The 21,392-nt window shown below is 44.2% G+C and overlaps 1 protein-coding gene across 1 annotated transcript in view; it reads left to right on the top strand.

Annotated features, from left to right (window-relative positions):
* Positions 1 to 11,621: 11,621 nt before the first annotated feature.
* Positions 11,622 to 21,392, top strand: part of KCNIP4 (potassium voltage-gated channel interacting protein 4) — a 359,055-nt gene continuing 349,284 nt past the window's right edge. The window contains exon 1 of the mRNA XM_033159529.1: positions 11,622 to 11,790. Coding sequence (XP_033015420.1) covers positions 11,730 to 11,790 — 61 coding nt within the window. The 5' untranslated portion in view covers positions 11,622 to 11,729. The remainder of the gene's footprint in view (positions 11,791 to 21,392) is intronic.

The raw sequence follows: 21,392 nt of genomic DNA, 5'->3' as shown, positions 1-21,392 counted from the left end.
CGGCTACCCACGCACAACGTGGAGATGCACATGAGGGAAATTACGCTTGATTTATAATATTGCTGAGCATTACAAGCTGGGCCCAATTTTTTTTTTCTGAATCAGGTAATTGTAAATTGCTACATTGGATCCACAGCTTTAGGTCTCTAGCTTATCCCTGATACATGGAACTGAAATTTGCTTCCTTTCATTGGTTTCGCTAAACATTATATAAATGCCATTCTCAAAGTTCATTAAACAACATATATGAGGGACATGAAGCTTATGTTTTATGTGTTTGCCTTGACTTTTGTTCTCTTCCTGTCTTGTCATGGTAAAAAAAAAAAACCCTTAAAACACAAGCCTCCAACTCTAGTTTTCTGTTTTAAAACTGAGGAATGAGCCATACTCATAGCAGTGTTGTTGTTTTTTAAAGAATATATCTGGTTTTAGCTCTGAACCAATGCCTTAAATTGTACATTTTTGGAAGAAACAAGTAAAGCACATTAAGGTGGTTTTATGTTTGTTGTTGTTGTTGTTCAGTCGTTCAGTCATGTCCGACTCTTCGTGACCCCATGGACCAGAGCATGCCAGGCACGCCTATCCCTCACTGCCTCTCGCAGTTTGGCCAAACTCATGTTAGTAGCTTCGAGAACACTGTCCAACCATCTCATCCTCTGTCGTCCCCTTTTCCTTGTGCCCTCCATCCTTCCCAACATCAAGGTCTTTTCTAGGGAATCTTCTCTTCTCATGAGGTGGCCAAAGTACTGGAGCCTCAACTTCAGGATCTGTCCTTCTAGTGAGCACTCAGGGCTGATTTCTTTAAGGATGGATAGGTTTGATCTTCTTGCAGTCCATGGGACTCTCAAGTCTCCTCCAGCACCATAATTCAAAAGCATCAATTCTTCGGAAATCAGCCTTCTTTATTGTCCAGCTCTCACTTCCATACATTACTACTGGGAAAACCATAGCTTTAACTATACGGACCTTTGTTGGCAAGGTGATGTCTTTGCTTTTTAAGATGCTGTCTAGGTTTGTCATTGCTTTTCTCCCAAGAAGCAGGCGTATTCTAACTAATTTATGTTAGTTCAGGACTAATGTGCAACAGTTTTTTTCATCACACACTTGCTGCTCTCACACACACGTACAAGGCAGGTGAACTTTGTCAAGCTGCCCTCAGCAGAAGTCCTAGAGTCAGCCATTCAATGAAATAATTGCTGCTGTCTTGAGACTGGATGTTACTTCAGCATTGGGTCTGAGGTAACAGATGTGACAGGCCAATGTGGTGATTAACTGTGTGCCCTCAGGCTCACCAAGGAAGAGGGAATGCGTACATGCCAGACGCATGCATATATATATATATATATATATATATATATATATATATATGCACCCACACACTTAAAAACAAATGCTTTATTCCATCAAACTGCAGCAGTAGGCCATGGCGAGTAACTGTATGGGTCACTGAACCTTTGGGACTGTCATGGAAAGTTTAAGAGGAGAAGGGCCCCAAAACTTTCTCTCCTGCCTCTTGGAGCAGGGTGTTCAAAATAACCTGGCTGTTTGAGGTAGCCAAGGATATAAAATGGAACTAAAGGGGTTAGCTTTTGCCAGCTGCCAGTGAGTTTCTAGGGAGCTGTCTGTAGGCTACCAAATTTGAGAAGATTGAGAAACTGCTAAGGACTGAGAGGTTTAAATGGGCTTTGCAAGAAGCATTTATTTTGAGCACCAGGTAAGGAAACTGGACATATTTAGTCCAGAAATTGAAGTGGAATAAGCTGATGCCTTCCAAATATTTTAAATCATTTTTTTTTAAAGTTGGGTAAGGGATGAGTGGAGAGAAGCTGTATCTTCAGTTAGGGCCAAAAAGGTATGTGTATGTGGGTGCTCTACTCAATCATTCCATGGGATTTTTCTCCTTTGAGGCCACGTTGAGGACACCTGCCTTCTAACTATCATCCTCCCCAAGTCCATTAGTTTAGGGCCAAACTATACATTACGCAGGTGGTGCTGTGGGTTAAACCACAGAGCCTAGGGCTTGCCGATCCGAAGGTCAGCGGTTCCCTGTGACGGAGTGAGCTCCTGTTGCTCGGTCCCTGCTCCTGCCAACCCAGCAGTTCGAAAGCACGTCGAAGTACAAGTAGATAAATAGGTACCGCTCTGGTGGGAAGGTAAACGCCATTTCTGTGCGGTGCTCTGGTTCACCAGAAGCAGCTTAGTCATGCTGGCCCCATGACCCGGAAGCTGTACGCCGGCTCCCTCGGCCAATAAAGCGAGATGAGCGCCGCAACCCCAGAGTCGTTCGTGACTGGACCTTTACCTTTACCTCTGTACATTACAATAATCAAAAGCATGCTTAATTTGGATTTTGAAAGGAGGAATGAGGCAGCTGTGGGACCCTGGTTGTACTCTCAATGCAGATCAGGGACCCCAAAAGGTTTCATGCTGAATCCTCTCTTCAGGCCCAGTTAATTCAATGGAGACAGCATTGGTTGCCCCAGTGATGGGTGGATGACCTGTGCTGGGCATTGGACAGACATCTCTGTTGGTTCTACTGGACCTCACAGCAGTTGTAGTTACTACCAACCATGGTATCTTTCTGGGGTTTTTGGCTGGGATGGGAGTGGGAGGCTGGGCAAGGCTTTGTGTTGGTACTGGTTCTTTCTGGAGGAGGGGTCCAGTTGGTGGTGCCGAGCAACTCCTGTTCAACGCCTTGGCCACTGTCTTATGATGTCCCATCTTGTCAGCCATGTTTCATATTTAGTTAGACAACAAAATTTACATACCACTTGATTTTGATAAAATCTCTAGCAGTACATTAGAAATATTAAGATTATCAATAAGACAGAAGCAAATAATCAAAACACTTCAAAGACAATAAAATGAACATTATACTAAAAGGAGATTAACAAAGCATGTCAACATCTTTGTGTGTGAATAACGGTAAAGGTAACCCTGACCGTTAGGTCAGCCGCGGACGATTCTGGGGTTGTGGCACTCACCTTGCTGTATAGGCCGAGGGAGCCGGCGTTTGTCCGCAGACAGTTTCCGGGTCAAGTGGCCAGCATGACTAAGCCGCTTCTGGCGAACCAGAGCAGTGCATGGAAACGCCGTTTACCTTCCCACTGGAGCAGTACCTATTTATCTACTTGCACTTTGATGTGGAGCTCACCCCGTCATGGGGATTTGAACCGCTGACCTTCTGATCGGCAAGCCCTAGGCTCTGTGGTTTAGACCGCAGCGCCACCTGCGTGAATAGGCTTGCCTAAACAAAAATGTTTAAAGAGTTGCCAAAAAACAGTAGGGCGAAGGTGCCGCTGGATGTCAGTAGGCAAGGAGTTACTTTTTTTGGTCTCTACATATATAAAAGGCAGGGAGTTTCAAAGTGTAGATGCTGCCACACTAAAAGGCTAATTTCTTAGATGTGCAGAAGGAGTATTGTAAGAGTGCCAGTTCTGTAGATCAAGGTGGTCGAGTGACCACATATATGTGAATGAAGAGAGAAACAACATTGTTAAAAATAATAATAACCCACAGGCTGCCTGGATTCAGTGATGCAGGAAGAACCAAAAGGGGATTTGGAATGGGCGGTAATGGTATCTGCTCTTGTTCTCATAGTGGTAATACACTATTTTCACTGAGACTGCACTTCTTTTACCAAAGCAAGCTCATGAGAGCCAGTGTGGTGTAGTGGTTAAGAGCGGCGGACTCGTTATCTGGGGAACCGGGTTCGCGTCTCCGCTCCTCCACATGCAGCTGCTGGGTGACCTTGGGCTAGTCACACTTCTTTGAAGTCTCTCAGCCCCACTCACCTCACAGAGTGTTTGTTGTGGGGGAGGAAGGGAAAGGAGAATGTTAGCTGCTTTGAGACTCCTTCGGGAAGTGAAAAGCGGGATATCAAATCCAAACTCTTCTTCTTCATCATCATCTAACTGCTGTATCATTCTTTATCTAGAGAATCTTTAGAGGCTCTACAGTTCATCAGAAATAGCACGAAATAAATGTGACAAAAACAATTCAGGCTAGAAATAGATAAATTTTAGTGCTGTAAAACAAATGGAATTTAATTTGTGCCTGGGCTCAGTCCTGTAATTTGTCTTAAATACTGGGTAATACTATATATACCATAGTATATACAGTATTGTATATATATAGTAAATAAATAGGTACTGCTGCGGTGGGAAGGTAAACATTTCTGTGCACTCTGGCACTTGTCATGGTGCCCTGTTGTGCCAGAAGCGGTTTAGTCCTGCTGGCCACATGACCCGGAAAGCTGTCTGTGGACAAATGTCAGCTCCCTCGAACTGAAAGCAAGATGAGCGTTGCAACACCATAGTCACCTTTGATTGGACTTAACCATCCAGGGGTCCTTTACCTTTTACCTTTTATTATATATCCTCTACTGCAGATGGTGACAGCAGTCACAAAATTAAAAGACGCCTGCTTCTTGGGAGGAAAGCAATGACAAACCTAGACAGCATCTTAAAAAGCAGAGACATCACCTTGCCGACAAAGGTCCGTATAGTTAAAGCTATGGTTTTCCCAGTAGTAATGTATGGAAGTGAGAGCTGGACCATAAAGAAGACTGATCGCTGAACAATTGATGCTTTTGAATTTTGGTGCTGGAGGAGACTCTTGAGAGTCCCATGGACTGCAAGAAGATCAAACCTATCCATTCTTAAAAGAAATCAGCCCTGGGTGCTCACTGGAAGGACAGATCCTGAAGCTGAGGCTCCAGTACTTTGGCCACCTCATGAGAAGAGAAGACTCCCTAGAAAAGACCCTGATGTTGGGAAAGATGGAGGGCACAAGGAGAAGGGGACGACAGAGGATGAGATGGTTGGACATTGTTCTTGAAGCGACTAGCATGAGTTTGGCCAAACTGCGGGAGGCAGTGAAAGATAGGTGTGCCTGGCGTGCTCTGGTCCATGGGGTCACAAAGAGTTGGACATAACTGAACGACTGAACAACAAATATATCCTCTCTTGGTATGACATCTTATTGGATGCCTCCCCCCACATTTGGTACAGTTACACAATTCTCCTCCCTCCAATAATTTGGACAAATTTGAATATGGATTTCTTTAATGTAAAGCTTCTGGAAATATTGTTTCTATTAAATGATCCTGTCCTTTCTCCAAGGAGATCAAAATGAAATATATGGTTCTTGCCTTGCACCTTCTCCCCCTAACTACCCTGCAAGGTAGATTAGACTGAGAGATCACCCAGTCTAAGGTCTAAGGCCATCCATTGAGCTTCATGGCTGAGTGGAGATTTCAACCTGGCCTGCTGTAAACCACTGCTCAGGTCCCTATACCGCACCAACTCACAAATGTAGTAGTAGCTCCCTCAGGGTAAAGGGAGCTTGGACTGAACCCATTTTGTTTGATGTGCAATATGTTACGTTGTATTTTGTATTATTTCTTTACAGACTTGCGATCCTCTCCTATGCCTCTAAGCTGGTATGGAACAGTCTGTAGGAATTGGGCTCTTTATCGGCACATAGATAGAGGGTGATTTCCCTGTAGTCCTTTGTTTCCTTAGTAATTGGATAGTCTGTTCTCTGAAAATGACTTGCAAAATGTGTGCTTTTTTCTGTGCTTCCTCAGGAAGACAACATGGTGCAAAAAAGAATAGGAAAATTTCAATGCATACATTTTTTATAAACAGATGCAACATTAAAGGTGTTTTTTTATTATAATGGAACTTAAGGAAGAACCCAATCATGACAATAAATAGCTTAATAACCATTAATGTTTGATTTCAGAGTTCCAAAACCATTTCTGAATACTTCAGTATAATGAATGCCTCTAGCAGCAATAAGGAAGTGTTAAATTGCCATCCATCCCCTTCCTTCAAATTTATTAGCAATGTGTTCTGCCATTTTCTGTTACAAAACAATGAGCATATTTAAAAGCAATTATCTAAACCAGGAGTGTCAGATAGAGGACCAAACCTCTGGCCCAGAAGCCGTGCTCAGAATTCTGCCTTTCGCAAACATCCCCGGTTTGTAAACTCCTTTTGTAGCCTCCCCCCTCAATGTCTCAAATTAATCTTCTGAGTACTGAGATATTGATTCTGTGAATCAAGTTTAATTTTATTTTGGAGAATGGTTACAAAAGAAGCAACCTGTTTCATGTTCGGAAAATAATAAGGAATAGTGAAAAGCTTACAGACAAAGCATTAAAAAGACCTTAAACAATAAGTAGTCATGAGAACCAGTGAATATAGATTTTTTTGTAGATCTAACACCATGGCTGTAAAGACAGATAGCACCTGGATTTGATCAAGCAAGTACGGTTTCTATCAGCGTACATTTCTCCTTTCTTTTGTATGCTTAAAAAAAATCCACTGGCAAAAGCAGAAAGAATAGCTGTAAGAATGGGGTAGATTAAAAGAGAAAGATTAGAGTTGTTGATGTGTAGGACTGTTTTGCTCACTCAGGATATTAGGGAGGGCAATGGAGGCTGGTTGGAATTCATAAAACGAGCAAAGAATTTGGCATTTTGAGGGCATTCAGATATTCAGTACTTTGTTGCTCCTGTTGGGCAGACGTCCTTCTGAAGCGTTAGGCCTGTGTCTGGCTTGTACCACTTGAAAAGGGTTTCAAATTGGCAATTGCAGAACTATTCCGATTGCCACACTGTCATGCCTAATGGTGGCAATAAACCCATTATCTTCACTGCTCATTGGTGTGAAAATTGAGGAAGTGTTCAGACTGGAAACCTAGGGAATACACATTTGAAACAATTTCAGTGTGACTTCTTAACACTCAAGGAAGATATTACATTATATTGTATGCTTTTCAAGGCACCCTTATGAATGTGTCTGAGAGCTGAACACATTGTCTTTCAATCTGACCTCTCAGCCTCTTGTTGTTGCATCATTCTCACCCCTCCCTTTAAGAATGGGTCAAGACAGCAATTCTGGGGAAAGAATGGTGTCTTGAATGTGCACACTGATTGTTATTCTGAGTTCAAGGGTTGGTGTTGTGAACAGGATAGACAGGCCAAAGGTCTCCCCTCACTTAGGTCTCTGCCTCTTAATCCTAATGCCATTACTGTATTACTAACCATTATCTGCAGCCCTGTAGGGAATGAAAGTCATTCAGAATGGGCTGCCATTCTTTAATATGGGCCAACTGTGATTGTGTATTAGTAGATTACTGAGGTATTGTATTCAGCCATGTGTGGCTTCTTGCCGACATTCTTCTTGGTGCCAGAAGAATTGCTTGCTATAGGAAAAAAGTGTGGAAATTTGCAGCCTAAATAACTCTGCATGTTTTGCTAACTTAGGATATGAAGGGGTTAAGACACACAGAGTTCTTGATTGCTAGAGAGAGCATTGTGTGACATCATTTCCCTTGAGTTCTCTAGTGGGAGAATCATAGAATTGGAAGAGACCACAAGGGCCATCCAGTCCAACCCCCTGCCAAGCAGGAAACACCACCAAAACATTCCTGACAGATGGCTGTCAAGCCTCTGCTTAAAGACTTCCAAAGAAGGAGACTCCACCACACTCCTTGGTAGCAAATTCCACTGCCGAACAGCTCTCACTGTCAGGAAGTTCTTCCTAATGTTTAGGTGGAATCTTCTTTCTTGTAGTTTGAATCCATTGCTCCGTGTCCGCTTCTCTGGAGCAGCAGAAAACAAGCTTTCACCCTCCTCTATATGACATCATTTTATATATTTGAACATGGCTATCATATCACCCCTTAACCTTCTCTTCTCCAGGCTAAACATACCCAGCTCCCTAAGCCATTCCTCATAAGGCATCATTTCCAGGCCTTTGACCATTTTGGTTGCCCTCTTCTGGACATGTTCCAGCTTGTCAGTATCCTTCTTGAACTGTGGTGCCCAGAACTGGACACAGTATTCCAGGTGAGGTCTGACCAGAGCAGAATATAGTGGTACTATTACTTCCCTTGATCTAGACGCTATACTCCTATTGATGCAGCCCAGAATTACATTGGCTTTTTTAGCTGCTGCATCACACTGTTGACTCATGTCAAGTTTGTGGTCTACCAAGACTCCTAGATCCTTTTCACATGTACTGCTCTCCAGCCAGGTGTCACCCATCCTGTATTTGTGCCTTTCATTTTTTTGCCCAAGTGTAGTACTTTACATTTCTCCTTGTTAAAATTCATCTTGTTTGCTTTGGCCCAGTTCTCTAATCTGTTAAGGTCATTTTGAAGTGTGATCCTGTCCTCTGGGGTATTAGCCACCCCTCCCAATTTGGTGTCATCTGCAAACTTGATCAGGATGCCCTCAAGCCCATCATCCAAGTCATTGATGAAGATGTTGAATAAGACTGGGCCCAAGACAGAACCCTGTGGCACCCCACTAGTCACTTCTCTCCAGGATGAAGAGGAGCCATTGAGAAAGACAAAAGCGTTTAATCCTTTCTACTTCCCTCGTCTTAGAACTCATGTCTCTCTTCCACCAAGCTTCTGTCGCAGACAGACATCTCTCTGGTCTCTGCTCAAAGCATTTTGAACTCAACCATGCATTTTGTAATGTAGAAGTAGAACTTGCCTGCCTTGTTTTTGTTACTGTTACTGCTGGAATCAATTGCAATATTTTTATGTAAGTAAATTCTATTTTTATGCCTAAGCTACAGTCTTTTGTATTACCATCTTAATTAAGAGGGAAAAGAGGGAAATACAGTCTGTTACCACAGGCTGGATAAGGCTACACAGCCAAGTCCCAAAGTTTCCATTTTAAAACTGCAAGGGATGGTGTTTTAAACTCTGATAACTAATTGGTTTAAGTTTAAATGCCCCGCTAACATCCGTGAGTAATAGGGAGGGTCAATTGTAAAATATATCCCATCCTGCCTATAAAATCCATCTAAGAAATGGTTCATGCTCTCAACTGTCTCTACATTGTATCTCAGACTATGGCAGCATGGATCAATCACTCTCAGGATACGTATCACATCATCCAAAAATGCAGGGAGAGTTGCTATGAATGTATTGGGTTGGATTCAGACGGTGGCTGCAATCCTATACACTCTTAGCTGTGGGCAAGTTGAGCTCAATGGAGAATGTCACTTTTTAGGTGGGATTTAATCACAAACTGACACTTTGTGCGGTTATGGCTTATTGAAAGGTCTTGGGCAGCAAACACACTTCTTTCCCAGACCAGCCTTTTACAACAAAGGAAATGCCCTGGGCCTTGTGGGATAACACCTGGTTTCATGCAATGGGGGAGGGCACATTTGCTTGTGGGGAACTGAAGGGCGCAGCCAGAGGCAAAAGTAGGTGGAGAAGTACATTTGACTCCCACCTTTGTGAAATATGCTACATTCCAGCTACGCAAAGTGCAGGTTTCTGTTAACAAACCTCTCTCCATCAGACAAGTAACAGGTCAATGACAGATGTGTTCCAACCATGCAAAAATCCTTGAGAAGATGCAGAGCAAGACCAGTGAAAGGGTGGCTCAGTTAGGGAGACTTGGAGGGGCCCCTGAGCCAATGCATTCTCACTGCCGCCTGGACTGAGCAAAAAATCCCCCACAACAACAAATGCCTGCCTGTATGATTTTTAACTCCTACATTTAATGTCACCATTAAAGGGATAGCTCAGTCATTAAAGCGTGAGGCTCTTCATCTCAGGGTCCTGAGTTGCAGCCCCACATTGCGCAAAAGATACCAGCATTGCAGGGGGTTTTCCTTGGTGATCTTTGTGCTCCCTTTCCAACTCTATGTTTCTAACTTCAAACTTAAATTGATTCCATCTAAGCCTTTAGTTAAAGCTATGGTTTTCCCAGTAGTAATGTACGGAAGTGAGAGCTGGACGATCAAGAAGGCTGATCGCCAAAGAATTGATGCTTTTGAATTCTGGTGCTGGAGGAGACTCTTGAGAGTCCCATGGGCTGCAAGAAGATCAAACCTATCCATTCTCAAGGAAATTGGCCCTGAGTGCTCACTAGAAGGACAGATCCTGAAGTTGAGGCTCCAGTACTTTGGCCACCTCATGAGAAGAGAAGACTCCCTGGAAAAGACCCTGATGTTGGGAAAGATGGAGGGCACAAGGAGAAGGGGACGGCAGAGGATGAGATGGTTGGACAGTGTTCTCGAAGCTACTAACATGAGTTTGGCCAAACTGCGGGAGGCAGTGAAGGATAGGCGTGCCTGGCGTGCTCTGGTCCATGGGGTCATGAAGAGTCGGACACGACTGAACAACAACAACAACAAGTCTTTAAAGCAGTTTCCCTGCAAATGTCTATCAGCAGAGGCACACTTTTTTCTTGGATTTAAATTTGAGACACAGCCCACCCCAGAAAAAAAATGTTTCCCCCTAACACGTATAAGAGTGAAAACTACCAGACATTAGAGAAGCCCATCTGGCTTTTCTCTGTGCTGAATTTTCCTCCTTCCAGGGCAAGTAATTCTGCTGCTTTGGAATGGAGCTTCTTCCCAGTCTTTTCTGCTCTTCTGAGCCTGGACAGTGGAAGTGAGCTCAGCCAGCAAAAAAGTGGGGCGGTTTGGCTTCCTCCACAGGTGTGGTCCTTTCCCTCTAAAATGTGGACATCTTGCCCTGTCAGTACTTAATAGGCTTAACAGGTAACATTTGACCAACAGCTGGAAGTCATCAAAAGTTAAAGAATCAGTGTTATGGCAGCCACCCTGCTTCTAAGCTAGATTTAAGCAAGCAAGCAAGCATGAATAAATGGGAAATACCATTGCCAGATCAAAACCTCAGAGAAAATGATCATATAAGGGTGAACAGTCTACCTAAGAAGGCAGTCAGTCCTTTGGTAGATGGGCTATTTATGGCAGGAACTGGAAGTCTGTTTCCTACTTTTTATGTGTTATAAGATTGAAGGCTTTTCAATCTGCATAATGCAGATATCCAGCAGGTGCAACTATTCCATTACTGTATCTCTGGTTTGTAAAAATCGAGACCAGTTGAATTTCTGCCTGTTGTGCCATTGTTACAAGAAACGGGGGTGCTTAGTGAGAGGGTGTAGCCCATGATAACAGCTTGATTCCTCCAACAGAAAGCCAACAGGTGCAACCTTCCACACTGCAATTTAGGCAGCGGGAAGGGTGCACCAGTGGGACATCTACCTGTCACACAGCTCTTAAAACCACAGTAGCCAGCAGAAGAAGGTGGGCCTGATGCGCACAGCCAAGGGAGGAATGGGGGGGGGGGTGTCTTGATTTTTCTGGCTGAGGTTTTACCTCGATGATCCCACGGCCCCGCTAAAATCAACGGGAAAGGGGATTCAGGCTTGCCACCACTCGCTCCCTCAAGCGCTCCTGCTTCCAAGTAAGCATCTCAGCCTTGGGGCCCAATCCTCTGCGCGCCCCAACTCGGGGCGCCATTCTGGAGGACTGCGAAGTTAAGTCATGCGGGGCTTTACTTCCGAGTAAAAACCTCGGCTGGCTAGAGTCCTCCTACCCTCTCTGACTAGCCACTTCCTCCGTGTTTCCTTTCCCCTTCCGCGGATCTACCCCCTTTGCGCAAGTGAATCAGCAGCCGGGGGTGGGCTGGGAAGAAGGTCCCTCCGCGCGCGCTTGGAGAGGCTCGGTGCGTCTTTGCGCGCAGCGAGCTGAACGGAGGAAGCTCCCTCGCGAGTTCTCCCGCCGCTTGCCCTCCCCCCAAAAGGTGGGGGTTGCCGAGATAGAGACGCTGCCCTGGAATCTTCTCACACAGAGGCTCCAGCCGACGCGGGACACGCCTGCTCGCTGCCTCTCCGCCTGCCCGTTGCGCGCCGGGCGCTTCCAACGCCGCCGCCAGCCATGAACGCCAGGAGAGTGGCCAGCATCTCTGCCCAGCTGGAGGAAGCCGGCTCCACAGGCGGTAGGGCTGCCAGCGCAGCACGGGGCTTTTCCCAGTCCGGTTTGGGGCTACTATGACAGGCTTTTTGCCTGCCTTTTGCATGCGCTTTTTGCAAATATTTGTGCGTTTGGTTTGCAAGCAAATGCAGTGCTCGAGGGTCGCATGGCAGCAGTGCCAAATCCTGCCGGCTGGAGTGTGTGTGTGTGTGTGTGTGGAACGTATGGTTTCCTTCTCCAACCTTGCTGGTACTGAGTTTTTCCCTTGAAATAAAGGAGAGAGGAACTAATACCCTGTATATTTGAATGCCAACATGCTCTACATCTGTTTCCCTTTATAGCCCTGTTGCTAACTCGCGTTTGAAGAACTTGATCAGTCACCCCTCGGGATGAGTCATAAGCAAGTTGGGTTTCTCGTTTATTAGGGGATATAACATCTGAATGGAAAGCAGCGGGGTTTACTTCGGAGTAAACACACAAGGGATGGTAGGAGGGCGAGGGAAAGATATTGGGGTGTCTCTAGCGCTGGTGGTACTCAGAGTAGACGTTAATGGAGTTGACTTAGATTCCTTAATTTCATTGGGCTTACTCTGAGTAAAACTTATTTGGATACTTCCCCCTGCTTGCAATCCTGCAATCTGCCCTTTCAGAGTAATGCCATTCAGAGTGAGGTTTGTTTCCAAATCTCCCTTCTCCTTGGCTTGCCCCTGCTATCATCAACTTCTTCTATACTGCATTTAAAATGATAGTTGTTGGCTGGCGTGCAGAAATCCAGTAGGTGTTATTTTTCTGGAACGAAGTTCAGGAAGAGCTTCCCGTGCTAAATTTCTGCAGGATAGGCTCCTGAGCCTGAATGGGAGCGGGGCGTTTAGAAACTGGTAACTCTTAATTCAATACAACCTGATCCTATGCATGTTTACTTGGCAGTTAGATAAAATAAAAAAGGCTGTTTACCTAGTGGCAACTCATCACTGTCTGCACTGAACCACCTAGTCTGCAATCCTAAACTAACTAACTTTGAGCTAAGGCTTTGTTTTTGTAACTGAGTTTTGCATTCTTAAAAAAAAGCATGTTTGTTTTGGATCTTGGTAAGGAAGCAGCTGGGACGTTATGTCTTAATGTGGCTCTTAGGGTGTCATGGGTCCAGACCTCAGGTGGCTATTAAAAGTTGCACAAAAGGCAGGCTTTCTTCCAGAGTTGTGTTTTCAACAGCAGTGTCTTGCAACAGGAGAAGACACAACAGCGGAAATGTTCCCTTTTCACCTAATTAGAGCCTGGGTCCTTGTTGCCACGAACAGAATGTTGCAGTTGAGGGTATCCGATGACGGATGCTGAGTTCAGAGATGAAATGAGGACATCAAGCTCACCCAGATATGTCAATGTCGACATGTTTAAATATATTTTACTGTTAAAAAAACTAATTTTAATTATTTTAAAATGTTTTTAAATATTTCTTATTGATAATTTTAAGACATCTTGCAAACCTGCTTAGAGGTTTTATTACAAACAAGTGTTATATAAATTTTGTTAAGTCAAGGAGTTTGTTGCAGTCACAGTATAACCATAGATGTGTGTGTGTGTGTGTGTGTGTGTATGTATATATATATATATATGACTTCAGGTTGCTAATGCCTCATGGGCATTGAATTGCTTATTAAACACCACAACCACTTAAGTTTGGTACGACAAACTGAAGAACATCATGCATTTTATTTCTCCAAAAATCATGCCCTAATTAAGATATTGAGAAACACACCAGTTGCTGCCCTCATAGTCCGCAAACCAATTTTTTGTTTTGAAATGACAAGGCATCTTAAAAGTTGTTGAGATCCAAGGTGGGTACAGGAGCACACCACCATGCAAATATAAAAGATTAAGAAATAGGGCCCCAAATGCATGTTTGGGTTAAAAGTGGGTCCCAAGTCTGAAGATAACATGGTCTAGAAGACCAGGGTTTCCCAAACATGGGTCTTCAGCTTTTTTGGACTACAATTCCCATCATCCCTGACCACTGGTCCTGCTAGCTAAGGATGATGGAGGTTGTAGTCTACAAACAGTTGGAGGCCCAAGTTTGGGGAACCCTGGTCTAGACTTGGTTGTCAGCTCTCCCTGGCTTTGCTTCTGGAGGTTTAGCAATAGCAAGCTCCCAGAAATCTAGCAATGGCTGCTGGGTATCCCATTTGTAGCAGAAAAATATATGTGTGTGTTTTTCTCAAGCCAGAATCATTCAATCTCATCCACAACATGCTGCTTTCAAGCTAGATTGATGCTAAGGGTCTGTCCTCCACAAGGGTGAGTGTGATCACTGGGTACACATTTGAAAACTCTCTCTTTGAGTAGGTTATGTATGCCTTTTCCTCTCTGCACATGCCCCAACTGAATGAGGAAGGAAGTGGCCATTGTGATATTTGTATATTCGCACCCGCAATGCCACTGGGCAGGTGCAGATACAGCCCCCCAATTGCCAGGACTGCCTACATCTGTTTTAATTTGTTTTCAAATTGATTCTGCATTAGCCCACAGTGTGTCAATCTAGGACAGCATAGAAAACAAACAAACAAGCACCCAGTCTTTTTTGTTTTGAGAATAAAATGTCTTGTGTACGTAGCCTATATTTCTATGCCAGAAGAAGTTTCCCCTGCTGAATCTCTGCAAGATGCTAAAGGCAAAGAGGAAGTTCTGCTGAAAAATAATAATTAAAAAAACTGCTGCTGTAACAAATTGGTCTTGGTGGAAATCCTTCATTAAAATACGAGCGGGTGATGGCATGACAACTACATGACATGATCTTGAGTGTGTGTCTTAAATAAAGGAGGGAGACGCAGTTAGAAGGAGTCTAACTGATGGAGGGTGCATCAACGATCAGAAAATGCTTCCCACTCACACAAGCAGGGGTTTGGATGCAACCAATATAAAATATAGCTTGCTGAAACATTGTTGTTATTTCTCTGCCCTTGGAACTGTAAAACTGCTAGGTTCTGCCAGTGTAGCGGGGTGCGTTGGCCTTGAGTGCAGATTCATAAACAACAGAGGAGCTGCGGACTCTCTGCCTGCTCTTTAAACAGCAACGGATGTGTTGAAGTGGTCAGTTTTAACTCATTTAGTGTTGCCGGGATGATGCGCATTCGTGGCCCTGCTGCAGGTGTACCATGACAGAGTCTCACCTCACTCAATGAGTCATAGGTAGGGTTGCCAGCTTCTATTCCTACCAGGGCTCCAGCGTTTTTCACAGCAGCTTGAAATGCAGGAAATGAGTTGATGTAGCTTTTCTCATTGGTTTATCAACGTGCCAGGCTGTTGTGAAATCCATAAAGGCCTGCCATGAAAGAAAGCTGGCAACTCTAAAGCTGAACGTGTCTGTGAGTTGTGTAGTTTCACTTTAATTAATTGTTTCGCTTTAATTAATGATTTGGAAATGTTTTAGGATCCACAATCGGATCCCTATTAAAATGGATGTAAATTTCTGTATGGGGATGTGGTGGCACTGTGGTCTAAACCGCTGAGCCTCTTGGGCTTGCCAATCAGAAGGCCGACAGTTTGAATCCCCGTAACGGGGTGAGCTCCTCTTGCTCTGTCCCAGCTCCTGCCAACCTAGCAGTTCAAAAGCACGCCAGTGCAAGTAGATAAATAGGTACTGCTGCGGCAGGAAGTTAAACAGCGTTTCCGTGTGCTCTGGTTTCCACCACAGTGTTCAATTGCTCCAGAAGCGGCTTAGTCATGCTGGCCACATGACCCGGAAGGCTGTTTGTGGACCAACACTGTCTCCTTCGGCCTGAAAGTGAGATGAGCACTGCAACCCCATAGTTGCCTTTGACTGGACTTAACCATCCAGAGGTCCTTTACCTTTTTAACATTTCTGTATGTTGAAAGAGAAAGGAGTAGGGCTCATCTGAATGTTGTTGTTGTTCAGTCGTTCAGTCATGTCCGACTCTTCGTGACCCCATGGACCAGAGCACGCCAGGCACGCCTATCCTTCACTGCCTCCCGCAGTTTGGCCAAACTCATGTTAGTAGCTTTGAGAACACTGTCCAACCATCTCATCCTCTGTCGTCCCCTTCTCCTTGTGCCCTCCATCTTTCCCAACATCAGGGTCTTTTCCAGGGAGTCTTCTCTTCTCATGAGGTGGCCAAAGTACTGGAGCCTCAACTTCAGGATCTGTCCTTCTAGTGAGCACTCAGGGCCGATTTCCTTGAGAATGGATAGGTTTGGTATTCTTGCAGTCCATGGGACTCTCAAGAGTCTCCTCCAGCACCATAATTCAAAAGCATCAACTCTTCGGCGATCAGCCTTCTTGATGGTCCAGCTCTCACTTCCGTACATTACTACTGGGAAAACCATAGTTTTAACTATACGGACCTTTGTCGGCAAGATGATGTCTCTGCTTTTTAAGATGCTGTCTAGGTTTGTCATTGCTTTCCTCCCAAGAAGCAGGTGTCTTCTAATTTCGTGACTGCTGTCACCATCTGCAGTGATCATGGAACCCAAGAAAGTGAAATCTCTCACTGCCTCCATTTCTTCCCCTTCTATTTGCCAGGTGGTGATGGGACCAGTGGCCATGATCTTAGTTTTTTTGATGTTGAGCTTCAGACCATATTTTGCGCTCTCCTCTTTCACCCTCATTAAAAGGTTCTTTAATTCCTCCTCACTTTCTGCCATCAAGGTTGTGTCATCAGCATATCTGAGGTTGTTGATATTTTTTCCGGCAATCTTAATTCCAGTTTGGGATTCATCCAGTCCAGCCTTTCGCATGATGAATTCTGCATATAAGTTAAATAAGCAGGGAGACAAAATACAGCCTTGTCGTACTCCTTTCCCAATTTTGAACCAATCAGTTTAGGGTCCCCTTCCCCAACACAAATGGAAATAAATACCAAGAACAAACTTAGTAGGTCTCTAAGGTGCTACTGGAAGGATTTTTTTAATTTTATTTTGTTTTGACCAACACGGCTACCTACCTGTAACTGGAAATAAGTTTTGTTAAGTTAAGCACCGCCAGAAGAACTGTCCATAATTGGCACCTTAAGCCGCAAGAGGCCGAAGTTGCTATAAATTCCACTGTATGGTAAACTTTAAATTCTACTTTAACCAGCAAGTGGTGAATATATCATGCAGTATGTGAGTCATCATTCAGGTGAATTTGTCTATTAAGATTTTTCCCCCCCTTATGAGCAAATAAATGCCCAGTACCCTTTCTGAATGGAGCTGAAATATGAGCTGTTGGAAAACAAATTAGGAATGCATGGCTATTACTTTCTAGTAGTCTATTAGACCCCAAACTTTGTGTTGGCCCCTATCACTGGCTCCCCCCCAAAGCCGACAAAGCATTTGTATTATTAGCTGTTAAGCGTTAATCTTCTAGTCCACTCTCCTGCCAGGAAGTGAGCATTTTGCATGAAGCTCTGTCCTCCACAGAGACAGATTTAGGGGAGCACAACCGATTTGCCAACACTGAAGGTGGAGCCAAGAGGGCACCATAGGGAACTCTGCAACAATTACAAACAGGAGGTAGGGGGTGGATTTTGGTGTCGCCATGGGTGTAGCTGAAATTTAAGATCCCAAACTCTGCCACTGCCCTCCAGGTCATTAATCCTAGAATTGGAAGAGACCACAAGGGCCATCCAGTCCAACCCCCCTGCCAAGCAGGAAACACTATCAAAGCATTCCTGACAGATGGCTGTCAAGCCTCTGCTTAAAGACCTCCAAAGAAGGAGACTCCACCACACTCCTTGGCAGCAGAATCCACTGTCGAACAGCTCTTACTGTCAGGAAGTTCTTCCTAATGTTTAGGTGGAATCTTCTTTCTTGTAGTTTGAATCCATTGCTCCGTGTCCGCTTCTCTGGAGCAGCAGAAAACAACCTTTCACCCTCCTCTATATGACATCATTTGATATATTTGAACATGGCTATCATATCACCCCTTAACCTTCTCTTCTCCAGGCTAAACATACCCAGCTCCCTAAGCCGTTCCTCATAAGGCATCATTTCCAGGCCTTTGACCATTTTGGTTGCCCTCCTCTGGACACGTTCCAGCTTGTCAGTATCCTTCTTGAACTGTGGTGCCCAAGCGTTCCAGCTTGTCAGTATCCTTCTTGAACTGCGGTAACCAGGTTGTGATGTGGTTTAGCTCTAGCAACGCAACATGCACCTAGAACTCTTCAGCTGTAGCAACGTGCTGTCACAGCAGACATTACGGCCCTTCCAAAGAACTTGCAATGCCAGCAAGTAAGTGTTTTGCAACCTGATGATTTAGCACCTCCAGCTTCATCTGTCAGATAGTTGAATAAAATCCCCAGGATGATAAAACTTAAGATTCATTAGGGTTCCTGTCTTTCACCGGAAGAAAGCAGTTTCAGAAACAATTTATACTGAAATGAAGGTTTCCATTCTGGCTTGAGATGTGCAATATATTTCTTAGTAAGCACATGCAAGTGAGGAAATGCAGCTGTCAACAAAAGCACAGCCATCAGGCTAGTTTCATCTCCTATAGTGCAGAAATTACCCAAAGATAGGTCAAGTTTAATGACAAAGAGCAAATTAGTTTTATAGTTCTTTTGTTCTATAAACTACTGACACAATGAAGGGACCTCTAGCTTGTTGACGTTTTAAAAATATAGTCTGACTCAAACATTTCTTCTAAGTTAGGACTTCATTCTTACAGGATTTGATGTTGCATGTGGGGTCTGGAAATCAAGGTTCTAGCCTGTCCCCCTCCAAAAAAAAAAGTCATTTGGAGGCATTCTGATGTCTATCTTGGGTAGTCTGCATCTATGAGATGTGGGTGGCACTGTGTCCTAAAGCACTAAGCCTCTTGAGCTTGCCAATCAGGAGGTCGGTGGTTCAAATCCCCATGACAGAGGGAGCTCCTGTTGCTCTGTTCCAGCTCCTACCAACCTAGCTGTTTGAAAGCATGCCAGTGCAAGTAGGTAAATAGATATCGCTGCGACAAGAAGGTAAATGGCATTTATGTGCACTCTGGTTTTCGTCACTGTGTTCCGTTGTGCCAGAAGCAGTTCAGTCATGCTGGCCACATGACCTGGAAAGCTGTCTGTGGACAAATGCCGGCTCCCTCGGCCTGAAAGCGAGATGGGCGCTGCAACCCCATAGTCACCTTTGGCTGGACTTAACCATCCAGGGGTCCTTTACCTTTACCTTTTTTACCTATTCTGCAACCTCATGTCTGTGATTTTGTATGAATGATATTGTAATGCGGTAGATATTTCATGCGGTCATCGTCCCTGGCGATAGTCGACGGGATTAGAGAGAGAAGCCTGGATCTTATTGAGGCATATAGTGGGCAGTAGAGGAAGAAGTGGATAAAGTCCTCTATCTTTCCATTGTTGCATGGGCAGAAATGCGCATGAAATATCTACTGGTGGATGCCAACCCCTTGGTTTCACGTGGAGTGGCCATCTACATATTACAGGCCCTGAAACTCAGGACCACCTTTTTGGCCAACTTCCCCTAGCCTTAGTCTTATGCACATTCCCAACATGGAGACTGTCGTCACGCCTGCTAGTGCTTTTTATTTTTACTTTTATTTTATTTTATTTGTTTTAACCTGTTCGATTTTACTCCCAATTGTTTTAACTGTTGTATTCTCTGTATAATCGTGTCAGGCTACTGCCTGGTCTTTTACTATGTGCTATGGCCATAGGGCTAATGCAATAAATAAATTGAATATTGTAATGCCATAGGGCCAGTTTAAGCATTCAACAGAAACAAATGCTAAAGTTTTCCCTGGAGTGGTACACCTTGAGATTGGAAGTGAGAAATCACCATGCTTGATTTGCACCCCTTTCTCACAGCTGTAGCTCCCAGCATGCCAAAAGAAAACTAGTATGCACCATCTCTCTGATAGATTTTTCTGCATAAAGTTATTGGGTACAATTAGTGGCCATATTGTATACTCAGGAAGGTTAGATAAAGTGCTTTGTATATGCTTGACACTGTGCATTAGAAAATACCAAAGCATGTTAAAAGGAAAAAAAAATATGTGTTGACAGCATCACTTTGAAAAATGGCATTTATGCAGTGATGTGGGTTTTGTGGGAAATCATCTGGAAAATATTAGGATAATTTACACTGGAAAATATTAAGATTGCCCAGAGTGATCTATTTTAGCATGCTTATTTTACTCGTATTTAGCAAATAAAGCTAAGAACTTGGAAACTGCCTAGTATTTATTGGCAGTCGGCATCAATTCATTGTATTAACTAATGTAAATGCATATTACACACAAACATATATGTACACACATACATGTGTGTGTATATGCTTTAACAATAATTTAGTGGGATTTAATAACAAGTAGAAGCAATACATATCTGATTACTGGGATAGCTCAGTTGGTAGAACATGAGACTCTTAATCTCAGGGTTGTGGGTTCAAGATTGGGCAAAATATTCCTGTGTTTCAGGGGTTGGGCTACATGACCTTCATGGTCCCTGCCAATTCTGTGATTGTGTATACTAAGCAAAAGAATACAAGCATACTGTAGATTAGCAAAATATCAACAGACTGAAGAAATGTAGCCCATAATTTGTCACTCTGCAATGAATGTAATTGGCTATCACAAAACCCAAATGTGTTTTGAGCTTGGTCTTCCTCAGTGGGTTTTGTACATGAAAACTGAAAAATAGGTGATAATGGCCAGGGATTGAGCAAAAACTGGAGCTCCTGGTCATGGGTAAACTGCTTCATTTCAAACCTGCGCAGTTGCTAGTATACAACTTTGTGTTTGTACAGGGAGCCTGGCTTGTCAACTTCTGGGCTGGAGAACAGAGTCTCCAGGGCCCAACCTAGGTCTGCACCTCAGGCTGGGCCCAAGATTTAAGTCCTGCTGAGGTATTCTTCCTCTGACCCTGTGATGATTATTGTGTGAGGAGAAGCACAGGGAGCACGTTCAACTTGTGGAGACACCCAGTGCCATTTGTAATCCTGGCAAAGGAGTCTGTGCCAGTATAAAAAGGATCTCCCTCTATGGAGGTTTAGCACCCCCAACATGTGGAGAGCTGCAGGAGTCGCATAGGTGGTGTGATGGAGGAGGAAAGCCTGTTGCTACCCCTCACTGGTCATCACATGTAGTGGAAGGCCTGAAGAGAGCTTTAGAACTACACCAACGCACTATGTGTGGGGCTACCTTTGAAGGTGGCTTGGAAACGACAACTAATCCAGAATGTGGCAGCTAGTCTGGTGACAGAGAACGGCCACTGGGACCACATAACACTGGTCCTAAAGGATCTTCACGGGCTTCCAGTACATTTCCAAGCACAATTCAAAGTGTTGGTGCTGACTTTTAAAGCCTTGGCCCAGTATACCTGAAGGAGGATCTCCACCCCCATCGTTCAGCCCAGACACCGAGGTCCACCTCTGAGGGCCTTCTGGCAGTTCCATCACTGTGAGAAGTGAAGTTACAGGGAACCAGGCAGAGGGCAGGGTTGCCTTATTTCAAAAAGTTAAAATCCGGACACAAAAGTTGTTGAGGCATATGGCAACCCTAGCAGAGGGCCTCTTTGTGGAAGGCCCTCCCATCAGATGTCAAGGAGATAAAGAACTACTCAACTTTTAGAAGGCAGCAGAAGGCAGCCCTGTATTGAGAAGCTCTTAATGTTTGATGATTTATTATAT

This window comes from Lacerta agilis, chromosome 9, assembly GCF_009819535.1.
Source record: "Lacerta agilis isolate rLacAgi1 chromosome 9, rLacAgi1.pri, whole genome shotgun sequence".
In the NCBI taxonomy this organism is placed as follows: Eukaryota; Metazoa; Chordata; class Lepidosauria; order Squamata; family Lacertidae; genus Lacerta; species Lacerta agilis.
Note: the sequence above shows the minus strand (reverse complement) of the source record. Positions and strands in the feature narration are given on the sequence as shown.